The 17,090-nt window shown below is 38.7% G+C and overlaps 2 protein-coding genes and 1 long non-coding RNA gene across 4 annotated transcripts in view; 1 reads left to right on the top strand and 2 right to left on the bottom strand.

Moving 5' to 3' along the window:
* ankrd12 (ankyrin repeat domain 12) overlaps nucleotides 1-8,172 on the bottom strand; it is a 42,951-nt gene extending 34,779 nt beyond the window's left edge. For both annotated transcript variants that reach the window (XM_038717502.1, XM_038717503.1), the window contains exon 1: nucleotides 8,028-8,172. The gene's annotated coding sequence lies outside the window, so the exon portion shown is untranslated. The remainder of the gene's footprint in view (nucleotides 1-8,027) is intronic.
* Nucleotides 8,173-9,783: 1,611 nt separating this feature from the next.
* Nucleotides 9,784-16,607, bottom strand: ndufv2 (NADH:ubiquinone oxidoreductase core subunit V2). Its single transcript, XM_038717504.1, has 8 exons — nucleotides 16,456-16,607; nucleotides 15,417-15,479; nucleotides 14,087-14,149; nucleotides 13,490-13,606; nucleotides 12,458-12,626; nucleotides 11,904-12,013; nucleotides 10,096-10,172; nucleotides 9,784-9,975 (listed from the first exon to the last, which is right to left on the bottom strand). Exons 1-8 carry the CDS (start codon nucleotides 16,495-16,497, stop codon nucleotides 9,882-9,884), a joined length of 735 nt encoding a protein of 244 aa, XP_038573432.1. The 5' UTR covers nucleotides 16,498-16,607; the 3' UTR covers nucleotides 9,784-9,881.
* On the top strand, nucleotides 9,872-14,084 carry LOC119901816. Its single transcript, XR_005444253.1, has 2 exons — nucleotides 9,872-9,996; nucleotides 13,456-14,084. It is a non-coding gene; the product is annotated as an uncharacterized LOC119901816 (long non-coding RNA).
* Nucleotides 16,608-17,090: the final 483 nt, after the last annotated feature.

The following is a 17,090-nucleotide window of genomic DNA, read 5'->3' as shown; positions in this document are numbered from 1 at the left end:
GTAGCCATGGTATGGTTTCCCAGTTACATATACAGTAGGTTCTTTCTGTGCCAGTGTTTAACAAGCAAGGAAATCTGGAAAAGGTTCAAAGGTTATCTAGCAAATTTGTCATTTCAGGTTGACTGGACATCAGGTTGTAAAGAGGTTGTGTTAATGGTATACTTGCACCTCCTAAGGTTGTATTTCTTTACATGTGTCTGCATTGCTTTTTCACGCCCTCTCTGCTTGTACGAACATTTGCATGAACTGCACGTGTAAAATTTATGTGAGTGCAGTCCCTCCCTCATACGATATTTATGATCTGGCAGAAATGTAAGGAAAATCTGATTTTTGTGCATCCAGACTCGTCACTCAATGCATCCGGGTAAGATCAGAGGATGAATGTTGGCACGGGATGTTGCCAAGATAGACTGAGAAAATAATATTGACCAAATCTACTCACTAGCTGAGTGTTATAATGTTCTTCAGACTAGCACCACAGCAGGAGTGCAATAAACAATTTTTCATCAGTATTTACATTTTAATGAATTCACTAGGCTGATAATTTTACTATTATACAATATACTATTATGTCGAGAACACAAATAAAATGCTCTTAAAATTAAGTAGTCTAAATAGCAGGCAAACTATTCATGTAGAAAAGAAACTAACTCAGTTTGACTAAGACAACTTGACCCCTATTAGCTGTTACACTGCAGAATGGCATGCCAGGTACAGCTCACTCTCCGCCACTACAGTACATTCAACAACAGATATAGAAAAAGGCCACCGAATTTGACATTATGCGTCGCTATACTCAAACTTTTCAAGAATCAGCGATGTAACTTTCATAACGAAGGCTTTTTTCCCTGGAATTAGCCTCGTTCCAAATAGCTAGCTGTTAACAATAACAGCATCTTGTTGATAATTTCACGTTTGCTATTAAGTTGAATGCTATTTTTGCTTTAAATGGCCACCATCACCATTCAATAGCCCTGACTCTGCTGAGTCTAGGAATATAAGACTCAAAAAACAAAGGCTAAAGATCAGAAAAAAAAGATGTAATGCAGGTTTTACTTTTCAAAACATTTCTGACACAAAAAGCAAAAGACACTGGTGTCAGTCAGTTTACTGAGATGGGGTTCAACTCCCTCCATTGTCCTGCTTTATTTTTTGTGGTTGGACTAAGTTTAGAGTTTACATATGAAATTCATGCCAATCTACTAAATTGCTACAGAAACAGGGCTTTACTTCCTGACAAAAACTTCTTACGTTGCGCCAATAGTAAGAAAAAGTATAAATAATATGTAAATTTTAGCTGCGAACAGAGGAAAGTCTGCTAGCCGACTAATTTATGCAGTGTAAAATGCCATAAGCTTAAGCTAACAACAGTGAATCCCGCTCTGATATCTCATGAGAGGAGAGTAGGGCTGGGCGGTATAATGGAGGTACACCGATATAATTTCAAAAGAGATATAAAATTAGACAATACCGTCTATACCGATATAGTTTGATGTGGAGTTATTTAATATGTTTCTGTAAAGTCCTGCCAGCGTTTGCTCCTCTCTCTCTCCCTTACCGTGCAGCCCCGTCCCTCCCTCTGTGTCTGCGAGTAGCCGATTACTCACAAACTCTCTAACAACATGGAGGGAGAGACAGTGCTGGTCAACGCTGAACACCTGGCTTGTAAAAAGAAAAAAAACCCCAACAGTTCAGTCAACGTTTCCCCACACATACACTTTACTTCGGCGGTCCACTGTAGCATTTTTCACAGAAACACAGTGATTACGTTACCAGTCGCAATATTTTACAAGAGCAGCCCAGGTAAAACGACAGTCAACACACCAGTCAAATGTCACTCGTTAGCTACCACGTTGGCTACATCGTCAACACGCCTCCTCCACATGCAGCTCAGCTGCTGCTGTGAATGGAATCGTGGGTGGAAAAGTCCAGTAGACAAGTCTGGGTTTTTTCCGGCAACATAGCCTACTGCTGATGGAGAAAGTTATTGGAGCAGATATACAGGGAGAGACGGAAAGAAGCGGGGCAAGCTGACGTGTTTGCAGCAGAGGTATGTTAGGTCTACGAGTGTGAAGAGAACTGAAGGAGGCAGATTCAATAAGTGAATGACACTTAAATAAGGTGGAGAATGAAGTATAATTAAAACGGTGAAATAAGAAACAAGCTAAGTTACTACAAATAGGAAAAACATTGCCGCTAAAACCACCCCACCGTAGCAGAAAATACTGATAAATATTTTATACCGGAATTCTGCCCAACAGTACCAGGATATGAGTTTTTGGTCCATACTCGCCAGCCCTAGAGGAGAGTTGCTGAAGGAAGACGACGGTGGAAATACAAGTCAAAGTTGGAGGAGTTTGTTGTGTACATCTCCCTCATTTCCTGCAATAACTCGCCTTTCACAAGATTTCAGAGTGAGAATTGTCCTTGAGCACGACTTCTGTTTCTTGTTAAAACAGGGAGTCACACGTAGAGATCTATCCATTCCTTTACACCTGGCATTGAAATGCGTTTGGGTGATCGGATTGCCATCGGATAGCACAACCACCCCTGGAGGTGGTCAGGGAAGCATTGTGATCAAAACCGAACACATGTGTAAATGCAAATCCACATACAACTACTTGGGCAGAAATACATACTGGTCGCAGTCTTCCGCAAATAAAAACGTTTGATGGCGCATACAGGCAGTGTGTCCATACAGTGTTGTGCATGAATGCACTTAAACGGAGACATTAATTGAACGTGCTTGTATTTCTAAAGATGGGTGAACTGAATGTATCCATTTGTGAATATGATCTAACACACAGTTGAGTTCAACTTAATAAAACCTACTAAAATAAAGGAGTACAAATTATGAAAAAGGTAGTGCAAGGAAATAATGCCAGGCCGGAACTTTCACTTTCATTCAGGCTGAGCTATAATATTGGCACACTGCTTAAAATAGGAAAACATGAGCGTATAATCCATGGAGGAAAACAAATCACTGTGGAAAGCGAGCACAGAAAGTTATTATACAGCCTATAGTTATAAAGCAATATAAAGCACTAAACACAAAGATGTGGCGTTTGGTTGTTTGAGGGCAATCGGATCTCAATGTGGACACTGGAGACACATTAATACCAGGTAAATGTAATGTTGTTAAAATCATTATCTAGATACAATCTGGATACGGGAATCATTTTTACGCAATGTGTAAAGGGGTCTAACTCAATATAATTGGATATAGGCTAAGTTGTTACATTAGTTAATGTAATAACAGTAATTAGTCAATGCAGTAACACGCTGTTTGATTTGTCTTTTATGTATTTTGTTTTGGTTGTTGGCGATATATATGCTCCTTTGCTGATGGGAGTTGTGAACATGCAAGTGGCTGTGTTTTGATTTTATCATCTCATAATTTTTTTTAAAAGGGTTGCAACAGTATAGATTTGGACATCTCCCATCTTGGTGTTACTCCACGTACTCTGAATGCAGTGTGCCTGCTTTCTCCAGTGAACATCACCACCTCAAGCCACAGTGTTGTGGTATGACGCGTATAAAATCTGGGGCTTATGCATAGACAGTGAATGGGGCATTAACTACAGTGAGGCCATAAAATGTTCGCGTGAGCTTTTGCACCTACATGACGCTTTATGCAACTATGTCATGGCAGATGTATTGATCAGGACTAAAGAAGCGCATTGTCGAGTGTGAAGTTGTTTGGATGAGAGGTTTTAGAGAAAGCTGCATGCAGCAATACCGCAGGCCGAGCATTCGGCCCGTTCCTTGGTGTGATAAAATGTGCAAAGGCATTGTGGGTAAGCAACAAAAACAAATCTAACGTCTAAGGGAAAGAAGGATGGGTAATAGTGAAAGAAAAAGCACTGGAGGAGCAACAATAACAAGATCAAAATGAGTCAGTCGAGGAAGTCCTGCTAGAATAGAGGAGAAAATCAACTTATTGAACGCCAATTCAGATTTTTTTTTTCTTCCTTCTGTTGTGGGAATCTGTTGGACTTCAGAGACAGCTTATGAAAGTTACTGTCATCAGTCAAAGTCAACCAATCTTTGGCCAACAATTGGCTGCTGTCAAATTCACCCTACATGTGGTGTGCATGGAGATTTAACGGTGGCATTAGTCAATTGGCCATGACAGCCAAAGGCACATAATTGAAAGCAATGTTTATGTGGAATATGCAGGATCAAATGGCACTGCTTGTTGCTATGTTACTTAAAAAAATACAATATGATAAAGTTTTAAGGCCATTAAAACTGCCAGAAAGCTAGCTGTTGGAGTTTCAGGGTTATTTTTTTTGTCCTTAATGACAAAAAAGTGACAGCCTCCAAATGAACTGGACAAGACTTCAATGTATTGGGCACAGCCTCCATCTGGCTGTAGGTGAGCTATATATAGAGTAGGTAGGGCTGGGCGATATGGCCAAAAATGTTATCACAATAAAAACATTTCATATCATTCGATAGATAATTATCACGATAAATGTCAACATTATTTCCTTCAAGTTTAAAGGCTGATTTTTGCTCCTGAATGAAAATTGAAGAAACCAGATGGTTAACTGTCAGAACGTGATAAACACTTGATGCCAAACAGTGGATCACTTCATAAATCTGAGGTCAAAACAATTATGATAAAATCTTTTTTCCAACAAAGTTAATAGTTTTTCCAGTCCCTTTTCCTCAACAAACTATATTAATAGAAAAATTAAGTGCTAATTTGTTCATGGTTGGAATTAATTCAAACATTTACTGACGATATATTGTTATTGAGGAAAATTATATTGCGATAATTGTCATTATTGTTTTATTGCCCAGCCCTAAGGTTTGTTCCGATTGGATTGCCTATCGACTGTTGAAGGGATTTTCAGCGATTGGTTTTTCCATGCGCAAATTTTAAAGCCGATTTTAACTAACTATCAGAACTAAGGTGACATAAAAACAGTCTCTAGAATCTGCACCACACTGCAGTGTTTCCCATTCATTGATTTATTTATGGCAACACGACACAATATCAATGTTGACATAGGCTACTATTTAATATGGAGCTTCACGGATCTCTCTCTCTCTAAAACTAACTGAGAAGTTCATCTATCTATAATCTTAAGACAACTCTGTCAATGTCGGAGACCCACTTTCAAATCAAGCATGTAAGGAGCCTAGCTAATAAGGATAGCTATGTTAACGTTAGAATACAGCTGGGTTGGCAAGGTTGACACGCTGTGCGTAGTTGTCAAACACCTATTTACTGGTGAAGATTGAACCGTCAGAGAGCACGACATTTCAGACTGACTGCAGAAAATAAAAGGACACACCTCCGCCTCAATAACACACCAAAGAGGTACTGCAGTACTTATAACGGAGTATCCATTAAGCATATGGTGATATATTGCAATGCAATGATTCTCACTCGACAGCCATTACTTTTCAGCCAAATAACCATCTGAGGCATCCTCAGTAGCCAAGTACACTCGCAGGATCTTTATCCATTCTCATGGACCTGCAGTTGGGTATTGAGATATCAGCACAAACCACTCATGGACCGGACACTAAAAGAATACTTAAAAAAATAAAATAAAATAAAAAACATGCTTGACAAAGTGAATCTGATTACATTGACATACTAACAACAAAAAAAAAACTTGCAACAAACTAACAACATGGAGGGAGAGACAGCAACATTGTTTATTGTAGTACCTACAAAAAAAAGGTACCAATACATGAAATTTTAGCTAACCTGTTAAAAACTCATTAAATAACTACTTTATTAAATTACAACTTTCACCATAACATATATTAAATGCCAGCCGGACATTGTTAACCTATTGATACAAACACAAATTGAAGTTTTGCTCTACTCAAATTATCATAACTGCAGTTAAATTTAAAATGATCAAATTAACAAGATTAATTCAATAACAATTTTGTGCACCCGTGCATTTCCTGGTCATCAAGGACTAAATCATAAGTCCTGTGCTTTAGATAAGTCATGTTGAAATTTGGTGTGTCAAGACTGAAAGCATGTGGGTTGTCATTCAATCCTCAGTATAGTACCAAAGGTAACTGTATCGATTAGTTCCTCCTCTCTGGTTTAAGGTGTGAGAATGAGTGAAATGACTAACTGTAGTCCCTCAGTCTTCCATGGTACTTGGACAACACTGCTTTAGAGCTTTTTTAAATGAGTAATGTTAAACGGTGTGAGAATATGCAGTAACTAGTTAAGACTAAAAACACAGAATGATGCCACAAACCCAATCGCCACATCATGCACAGGGTGAATTTAACAATTGCAAATTGCCACATATTCAGTGGTTTTGACTTTCAATTCCCACAAACCAATTGGCAATTTTCTTTTGGAAGTATCTAGAAGATCTTTTGTATTCATACATCCCCTGTGACTGGTCAAATGTTAATTTTACATAAATTCTAATATAGTGTCCAGGATGAGCATGGTTTAAGATTTTTTACTGTTTTTGTGGATATAAGATAAATACTAAACATAACAAGCTTGTTCTCATGAGATCCAAGTTAATGAAATAATAATTTAGTGATCATGGCATGGTTTCCTATGCATTGTTAACATAAGCCTTTTATTCTTGAACTGTTTTGTGATCAGAAGAACAGAAAGGCAAACTGCTCCCTTGTGATCACAAAACAATTGTGATTGTATGATCACATAACAATTACTTTGTAAATAGAAGAAGACATCAAAAATTGTTACTTCTGCCTTTCATTTTCCAGACTATACTAGCATGGTCTTACATTTTAGGCTTTTTCTGTCGTTGCATTTCACAAGACATTAGAAATATTTAATATCTGACAAACGCCATTGTATTTAGAATCCTATGTGAATTAAGTGTTTATACTATTTGAATAATCTACAATTTGTTGTTTTAAATCTTTATATTGTGATGTGTTCATATTTATGTCAAATCTATTATAACACCATGGCGAAAATATTTCCCTCCCCTCCCAATATTAATAGTACATGAATGTATGTATGAGGTGAATAGCATTTAAAGCTTCGTTTAAATGTGTATGAAAGGTGTCTCTATGGAATAGATCTTTAAGTTTAGGCATTTTAAATTTATGGTTGACGTTTTGTTGGTTCAAAGCAGTCGTCGCACGGCCAGCCATCTAAAACAGGCTGCTTTTGTATCAGGCAACACACCCCCAAGATGTCACAGTCACTGGCTGGGAGGCGCAAGCTCCTTGTTATTCAAGCTATGCTAGTTCCTTGTATGAATTGGCAAATCAAAACTATATTTTGCACTAGATTTGATTGATACTACTTCTATAACTGTGCTGGGTGTAAATAAACGAAGTCGTTGGCTGCTCATTGCAGACAACACCACCCACCCCACGGTAACGTTGCTCGTGCTTGCCTTCAATGCAAAGCCAGCAGTATGTTGTTGAGCGCTAAAATGTTCAACTTGCCTAAGGTTAGTAAACATAACGAGCTCAGCTATCATTAACGTTATGCCCTGAAATGCGCCTCACACATAAATATGTCGTGTAATGTCACTCCGTGGCCAACACAACGACTACTCGAGTTCGTGTTTTAATGACAATATTCAACACGAGAGCACAGCACAGCCTGAGACAAAAGCCCACTGCAGCCCCTTCACTGCCCTCATAGCGTCCCCCCTCCCCAGCGCTTAATCTAGCTAAGTTAGCTAGCAAGCTCGTTTCCAGCCCTACACAGCCTCACTGGCTGCCTGACTCGGGCTAACCCAGCTCTCTCAGTTTCGCCCCGACATTTTCCTACCGCCTTTCTGTACTCTCGCTTCAAAAGGTAGCGAGTTATTAAACGCAGATACTGGTGAGATTTCAGTTCAGTACTCAATGTGTGTAACGCACGTGGCACACAACTATACCAAGCCCACGCAGACACACAACATTTCATTTTCGCACGCAGTTTACTTTACGTTAGCTTAACGTTAGCCCGCTCGCTGTACAACTTAGCCAGATGGCTAACGTTAACTACGTTTTTTACCCCTTAATATCCTAGGCAATTAACCTTGTTTTGCACTCACCTTTTCACTGGGTTACGCGTTCCCACCGACTCATTCAGGTCCAGCTATATGTGAATATTGCGCAATATAAACAGTTATTTCCTAAATATTGGACGTTAACCGTACCCTACGGCTGTGTGACGTTCATCGCTGGTTTTGAAAACATCCCAGCCGTTCGTCGCCTCTCGGAGAAAAGCCCAGCAAAACATGCAAGCGTCGTTCTCATTGGTGGTGAGGAGTCATGTGACTGCTTGAGCTTCACCAGGCTTATAAGGTCTCCGTCTGCTGGAGAGACTGAGATGGGTATGTCTCAAACGATTTAGTTCTTGTTTTATCGATGATGTGAGTAAATGCGCACTTTTAATGTTAAGCGTGTTCTCTGCGCTTTTTGACTTTGTCAGCTAGTGGCGTGTAAAACATATGTTTAAGCCTATATTAGCATGTGAATTTGGACTGAAAGGGATGGACAGGGAAAACGGGCACTTGACGTCATCTTTTCCGCTGCTGTGTTGCGGGCAGTGGGAACTTTCTCGAAGATCACGGTTGAGAATAACTGTCAAATGGCAGCTCCTTTCTTTCTTGTGAGCACGGTTACATAGCTTGGCAACAACTTCATTAATACGGTGGTCACTTTAATTCGCCATTTTAGCCCGCCAACGCGTTGAATCGGTCCAATTTGAATTGGTTGCGCAGTGACATTTGCATCATGGTGTATATTGCGCGCATGCGCATCATGAGGCATAATATTCTAGTTGCAGAGCTCCAAAGTCGCAAGAGGAAAGCTGAGTGGGGGAGGGGCACCGGCTAGACACGGTAACGCCACCGGGGCGTGATGGAAATGACAGTAGTACCAGCAGTAGTTGTATGAAGGAGGCTGGGGCAAGAAAATGTATAATAGCTTGACTGAATTAAATTTAAAGATGTATAATTTACGTAAATATTAATTTAAGATGGCTATAATACGATTTTAAATGAGTCAAAGTGCTCATTCAAGATATTTGTAGTTACATTGTGATTACCAAGAAAGGTTACTTTTGCCAGTTGTAGCTTCCAATTAATGTTATCCATGTTTGTAGTAAGTGATGTGAGTTGTAGATGTCTTCATTCAAAATCAAGCCTAGTTGAAACACAAATTTAAGATATTCACTGAAACATTACTTTATTTCTTTTTCAATATACAATGATAGTCAAAATGGCCTAATTGCAGAAAGCTGTAATATAAATTCAATCAATTCTGACTACAAATATGTATTTGGATGTTGTTTTTTGTGAATTATTTCTGTCTTGGGGGATTGATTGTTATGGAAACATTTCATGTGCCACAATTGCACAAGATAAATGCGAATTACTCTTGGACAATGGAAACTGTGACATAAGCTTATTTTCTTTTACAGCACAGCATCATGTGGTAAAGATAGGTGAAACATAATAGCATTTTCTCTAAAACTGTATGTTACAGAATATAGGTGTTGTTCATTTGTCAGCTACAACAGTCCAGAGCAGAAAAAAGCCTTACTTAACTGCAATACATATTTAAGATCAGGGAAAGACATGTCAGAATATTAATTCTGGTTTCCAGAAGATATACTAATATAAGAGCTATTTTTAAGTCTATATATAGATATATCAAGTTCTGTTGTCATGTGTGCCTAATAGATGCTGTAGTTTTTGTCACAGGCTAAATTCAAAATGTATAATCTGTAATCTGCGTAGATCTGTTTTCAGTTATTACCTTTCCATTGTTCAAATCATGTAAGTGACACACTGACACCTAGAGCATAGGTACATGGACAGTTTATTTACACAATATGTTTGAGTTAAACATAATATCAGCTTCAGGGACAAGTTGCTTTTGAAAATGGTGGCTTTTAATGTCTACAGGTCTGCTCTTACACCGAAGCCTGGTCCTTTAGGAGGCTCTGTTAGAGAAGTCAATCCACCTGCAGGCTCACAGGAGAAACGCCCACTCCTGAAGAAAAAGAAAAGCAAAGTATGTCTTACAAGTACAATCAGTGTACGTACAATGTTTTAGTCAATTCTAGAAACAGAAAAATGTTATAACTAATTAATGATGGTATTCCATATGTACCTGGGCCCAGGTGCTGGGACTTTGCCTGCTTTAAGTTCATCAATAATGTCCTCAATGTCCTTAGGTGTGAGGTCCTCCTGGAAATCAGAAAGCAGAATAGTACCCTTGTTTTCATTGCTAGTGGTCTTGTGCTGGATAATTAAAAAGGTCTTAACAGTTTCAACCTGTATGAGCACCTTCTCATGCCTATTAATTTCAACCCTAAAGACAGAATGGGGAAGGTTAGGAGGTAATACTCAAATAATACTTTTGCAATATTACAAGAAGCTTATAATTATAGCTGATTCTAAAAAAGCAATCATTTTCAGACATATGAAAGCAGGTTTTACGAAGCTGGTCAAAATGATCAGACTTCCTGAATTTCAAATTTTATTTAATATTCAAAATTTCAAAACAGTGTGTCAGTGATGAAAGGACATGCACAATAAGGCCTAGTCCACACGTACAAGTAGTTTTTTCTCCTTCATTTAAAAAAAAAAATCTGTCTACATGACACAAAAACACACTATCAAGCGCTGTCAACAGCATGCCAAGCAACCAGGCAGCGATATGACCCTAACCATAAAGCCACATTGGCCAATCAGAGCCTAATAAAATAAACAAAGCAGACAGTGGCGTACAATCTGACATCAAACACAGCAGATAACAGCGTGCACTCTGACGTCGCAAGGCAAAAACTCTTCACCCTGGCAGGGGTTTTCAAAAGTTGTTAGTTTCAGTGACCTGATACTGTGTTTCTGTGTGGACGAACGGCCAAACTGCATAGGAAAAGTCACAGTTTTGAAAATACCCATGTTTGTGTAGGCAGGGCCTAATTCTGCCCTTTGACGCTTGTAGCTTCGAAAACTGAATCAGGTCTAATAATAGTCAGTATGTTCCCTAATGTTTTTTTTTTTTGGTTGTGCCTGTAAAAATTTATTATATAGTATTAATGGTCTAAATGTCAACAAATGCTCTGACACCAAAATGAAAAAATCCAATATCTGTGGCTTAATTGCAGGACTGTGATAAGCACGGCCTATCAGCACGGACGTAAATGGGTTTTCAGGGAGTGGGTTTGGAGGGAGGCTTGCACAGATGGGGTGGGATTTTTTCAGTTGGATACTTTCAAAGTCTAGCCATCTCTTGCTAGTTCTCCAACGTTGCCTAACCTAGCTTTAAGTAATGATATGGTTTTTCTTACAGTCACTACAACCTGACATGTGCGCGGTTACAAAAATATTTATAGACAAAGACTGCATGCATTTGCTAATTATCCGCATAAAATGCTAAACTCAGTACTACCTGTACTGTCTGTGGTAACACACTCTGATTGCAACTCAGCTATTTGAGGTGCTACAGAAAATTCCTACTTTCTCAGTCATATTTACTTTAAATGGGTCATTCACTTCACGTGCTCAGCTTGCAATGATTAAATTCCCCATGGCAAATGAGTGCAGATACAGTTTCAGATATTGTTAACCACAAATCCAAAAGGCGAGCTTTTCATGTCACATCTGGCTCATAAAGTTAATATTTTGCCCAACTGAGGTCATGGACAAGACTATGTTGTTATTCCAGCCATATTGTTAATTTAAGATTGATTATTTTTCTGTCCCGGCTTCCATTTCCTCCATTCATTTGTTGCAAGCTTTATATATGCAGACTTTACCACACCTTCATAGGCTTCCAATGAGGGGGGAAAAAAAGGTAGCACTCCTGAAATAGGACATTCTTTGCAAAACTAATTTTGGGGTTTTAACCTAATTTTGATAATTTTGTTATAATGTTCAGTAAGGAAACCATCTGCAGAGTAGTCAAGCGCTCACATAATAGTTGTCATTGATCTGGACCATTGGAGCATTCACACAGGCACCCAGGCATTCCACTTCTATTAGCGTGAACATCTTGTCTGGAGTAGTCTCTCCAGCCTTGATACCTGTGGAAAAACAAATGAAGACATGCTTTACATTTAGCTAATCTCCTCTGACAAGCTGCGGATTATGTTACTGGAACAGCACACATTTTTACCTCAAGCAGTGCTACCTGACGATAGACAGCCGTAACACTATATGTAAGTCACAACAAGAAGTATAACATCACTATTTGGCTCGTATAAAGACCAAGCAAATATGAGGGCGCTCCATTAAATGCCACACAGACTGAAATAGGTTAGCGGTTGTCTGGCTTGGTTTCAGTCTTGTATGTGTTATTGTTTGCTGCTACAGGCTCACTGTCGTTTGAATTGCAGAGACAAATGTATATTTACATGTTTGTTCCTCCCAATCTGTTTATCTCAAATACACACAATAAAAAGATTGTTTTCATCTGCAGTTTTATCTCTTTATTGGTATCCTGTCTTAAAACAGAATCTGACTCTTACCCAGTTTGTTTTGGATGGCCTCCAGGATGCTGTCTGAGTTGCAGAGCATGCAGGGTGTTGTTGTGCAGATCTGAATGAAGTATTTTCCCACAGGCTGACGCAGGAACATCGTATAGAATGTCGCTACTTCATACACTCTCATTGGAGGGATTTCTAGCACTTCTGCGACCTGAATGAAAACAATTACAAACATTTAATGTGGTTTTCTTAAGGGGCTTTCACACCTACCTCGTTTGGTCTGGACTTTCGGACTTTTCAGTTTGGTCCGAACCAAAATTGCAGGTGTGAAACCTCCCACGGACCGGAACAAACAGACGAAGTTTGGTCAGACGAAAAGATGTTTTCTCGGTCCGGATCAAACTGAACCATGGTTCGGTTCATTTCTGGTGTGAAAGCATTTTTTTGATGGTTCGGACTTTCAGACTATTTACAGGAAGTTTGGCGGTTGCACAGAGTTGCACAATTATACAGACAGACAGGCACTATAGAAGCACACTGCCACATACATCTTTGGTTTCTCCTGAAACGGAGGTGCAGAAGGATTGCTTGCTGTTTTCTCCTCCTTTCCTGTCAGCAACGATATAATGTTCGCACAACGAGGACGTTTAATTGCAAATTTGAACGAGCCTATAGTTGGTGCTCCAGGTAGTAATGCCATAATAATAATATAGTGTCAAATATGCATACCGTATGTTAATTTTTTATTCATTCATTCTTGTCAAAGATACCCGCTGGATTGTTTAATAAACCAATCGATGTCAAATACAGGGAAACGCAGCCCACATACGACAGGACGTAAGTCTGTCATGTAAAGTCCTTTAGTGCAGTCGCAGAATTGCAGTGTGAAACCAAACCAAAACTAACTGAATGTATGAAAACATGAACTTTGGTTTGGACCTTGGTGCGGACTTTCAGGTGTGCAAGCACCCTTATGTGACAAGTAAGATGTTGGACAACATTTTAATGAAGGACCATACACTGCCTTTTTTCCCTTAAAGGTTAAGAAAACTAATTCCAGAAGAATCACCGTGCCTTGTTCATGGCGGAGATGGGGAGCCATCCATGTTGCCTCTGGGCTACATCCAACACTGGGATGGTGGCTGACTGCTTGTGCCCAACAGGGTACATTGAAATGATGGCCTCAATCCTCTACAAGGGGAAAAGACATTTTGCCATGAAAGTGGAGTTGCTCAGAATAAGAATCATTGCATTCCTATTTTGTACTTCAACAAGTAGAACAATTTAACAATGCTCACACAAAAGCATTACCAGCACAGATATTTACATGCCCTTATCCTGTATTTTGATTGACATTGGCTTTAAAAAGTAATATGAAGTTGAATTAATCAAAATAAATTGTCTGGCTGAAACTAATCAAACAGAGACTGGCTTAAAAAGGGGGTAAGACTTCCACACCATTTATTTTAACAATTAGTAACAGAATAAGATTAAGAGAGGCATGTCTAAAAAGCTTAACTTGCTTGCCTGCATTTGTATTACTGATTTATGCATATTGAAAATACAGGTTGGAAAACTTTGAGATATTAATATTGGTTTCATAAAAATAGTAAAAAAAAAAACATCAGTGCATCCTCTACATGTACGGCAGAATACAGACGTCAACCTTACCTTTTTGTTCTCCTCTGTGAACTCAAAAGGAGTATCAGGGTTGTTATCTGGGGTATCTCTGTGCTAAAACAGAAAGACCACAGTGTTAAAGGACAGTTAACATTGTTTTCACCAAAAAGTATAATTATCCTGTCATCTTTGAATAACATTTATTAGCTGAGTTATATTAAATTGTGTTTATAAGCCATCAAAAATGTGAAGTTGCTATTAAGGGTGAATTTTTCCTCCACAACTACCACTTTCCTGCGAGTAAAGTCTTATGAGCAGTATCTAATTGTATCTAATAAAATATGAATAACCTATCATGTAAGCATGTAAGCCCAGAGGGGGGAAACAGGTGTTTCCACGAGACCACAGAAAAGACTAAAAACTGATAGCAATTATTTCAGCTTCTGTACACACTGCCCCCTTGTGAGCAGCAAATATCCTTTGTGCAATTAAGAAAGAGAAGCACTTTAAATTTAATGGTGTTTGAAGTTAAAGATGTCTAAAACAACTTCCCTGATATAAGAGGAGTGGTTCAAAGACAATTCATCCAGACTTAATCTTCAATTTCAATCTCCAATCTCAAACCAAAAACATCTTTACCGTCAAGGGACAATGAAACCATGGCATGTTTCCATTACATGAGAATATCGCCTGTGATGTTTTTGTTGCAAAGCTTGGCTCTAATAGGCTCTAAAGGCTAATCCCAGGATAAATTAAGAGCGCATGGAAAACTAATTCCTTTGAGATTTCGCAAAAATATTGTGAGTTGTGCATTTACCCTCTTTACACATTAGTTTTTTGCCTAATTAATTTTGAAGCAAATACAAATAATATGACCTTCTGTAAGTCACAGGTTTGACATAAAGTGATCGTGTACAGGTCAGTAATAAGGACAATTCAATCATATAGATTCTGACAATATTGCATATTATTAGGAATGTTATGAGCACCACAAAGAAACCCTGATTTCTGTGCTACCTGGTAGCTCAGCGCATTCACTGCTTTCCCATGTAAAAGTAGTCCCTAATTTAAAAGGTAGAATTAAATCTACCTAACAAAATTGAAAACCATAAATATTCTGGCCCCATTAAACACTGAGGCCATTTTGCTCATAGATTGAGATGAAGCACATGAACAGTTTAACAATCAATTCTTGCAATAATTCACAATAACCCCCTAAAGGTGCCCATTCATTGTAACCCACTAGGTCCAGTTCAGCACTTAAATCTAATTGTGAGGGGTTCAACAGACATTTAACAAGCCTGACTACACAGCACTGGTGGCTCCTCTCTATCCAACTTCTACTGCACATTTCTTGACTTTGGCAAAGAAAGTAACTCACCACAAAGATGCCACCAGCTCCAGCGCGCGCAGCAGACCGGTGCAGACTCCTGACCTGCCTGGCCTGCAAGTGCAGAGAGGGAGAAGACAGATAAGAAGTCTGGTAGTATGTGAATTAATAACTGAACTTCCTGAGAGAGAGACTTATGTGTGTTGCTTCAGACAAGAAGATGCATGAAAAGGATGGTAAATGGAGTTCAAAAGGAAAATAAAAACTGGTGACAATGTTTGTCCTTCATTTTCCATAATCAGGCAAAATTCTTAGTGCTAGAGACAGAATAATTAACATTCCCTAAATTTTAATAATACAATTTGCAGGTCAGTTAGCAAGATACAAATCTGACTTCTCTGTTTTTTATTCAAGAGGCTTAAACCACCACAACATGGGATACCCTCAGAGAAACATAGCTTGAGCAATACTTTGTATTGGCCTCAAAACGTATACATTCCTAAATAAATTATACTCTCAATTTACACATTTCAGGGATATAAATACATATACTTATGCATGAATAGATTAGTATTAGTTTGATACATTCTTGGTGTTTTTATTTGCATCTTTATATGGCAGTCACTACTAGAAATATATAGGACAATCATAAAGGCTATTACAGGTCTGTTAACCACCTTGATCTTACTTAATAACGGCAATGATTTGCCACGATACCAGCACACAAACAGACACCGCTCTCTATAACATCAAATGAGTTACGTGTTTAAAACTTTCAGTTGTGCTAACCACAAAAAAACTAATAATCAATGTTATACAAACGGGCATATCCAAGTTATTCTAACACGCAATTGCTTAAGTTATGTCCAGAGGAAGTTTGCGTTTGCAGTGCTGATTTTGTCAAAGATCACCTTGTGGACGTTTGACAGCAGCTAAATCGGCTAGCATGCTAATGTTACCCAACGTTAGCTAGTTAGCTTAGAGGCCTCCACTGCTTGCCCTTGTGAGGAGTCATATCATCTCCTCTCCAAATTATCGAAAAGAGCATTTCAGTCTTTACTCAGAACTATAAAGAATATCACAGCCATACCGTCTGCGATACTGCAGAGCGAATGGCTGCAGACAAAAACATCTTGGGGATCGACGTTTGGTCCCGGTGCGTTAGCAAATGGACGAGACTGCAGCTGCCGACATCAACACAAGCGTTTTCACGCTCGATTAAGAGGGTCTGACGTGCGACGCTACGTCACTCAGGTCGCGACGCAACTGAATCGATCCCAGATTGAAATTTGAGCTCAAAAATTAAAAAAAATGCCAACAGCCATTTGGACATTTCCTCTGAGCCAAGTTATGTAACCTGAATGGTTGTACATGCTGCATGTTTACTAGCGTCACTTCTTGCGATTTATTTTTCAAAGATTGAAGCATTGAATGTTAGTTTTAGTCTAGTTCTGTCAGTGAAATGACATTTTCTAATTTATTCAGAAAATCTGACAGACTAAAACTAGGTAATAGAAAAGAAAGTTGTTTAAGTGGCACAATGTGACATATGTAAGCTGAGTCAAAGAACAGAAGTCGAACAGGGGTTACATTTTTATATGACACAAATAACTCACTTATATTTTCGGTATCGTGCAAGTTAAATAAAGATGAACCTATAAAATTGGAGCATTTAGTGACAGTTCCTTGAGGATCAGGGGGTTCGTTTACTGACTGTCAGTGAAC

Source organism: Micropterus salmoides, unplaced genomic scaffold (genome assembly GCF_014851395.1).
Source record: "Micropterus salmoides isolate LMB-PRFRI ecotype aquatic unplaced genomic scaffold, ASM1485139v1 Ms_hic_scaffold_14, whole genome shotgun sequence".
Lineage (NCBI taxonomy): Eukaryota > Metazoa > Chordata > Actinopteri > Centrarchiformes > Centrarchidae > Micropterus > Micropterus salmoides.
Note: the sequence above shows the minus strand (reverse complement) of the source record. Positions and strands in the feature narration are given on the sequence as shown.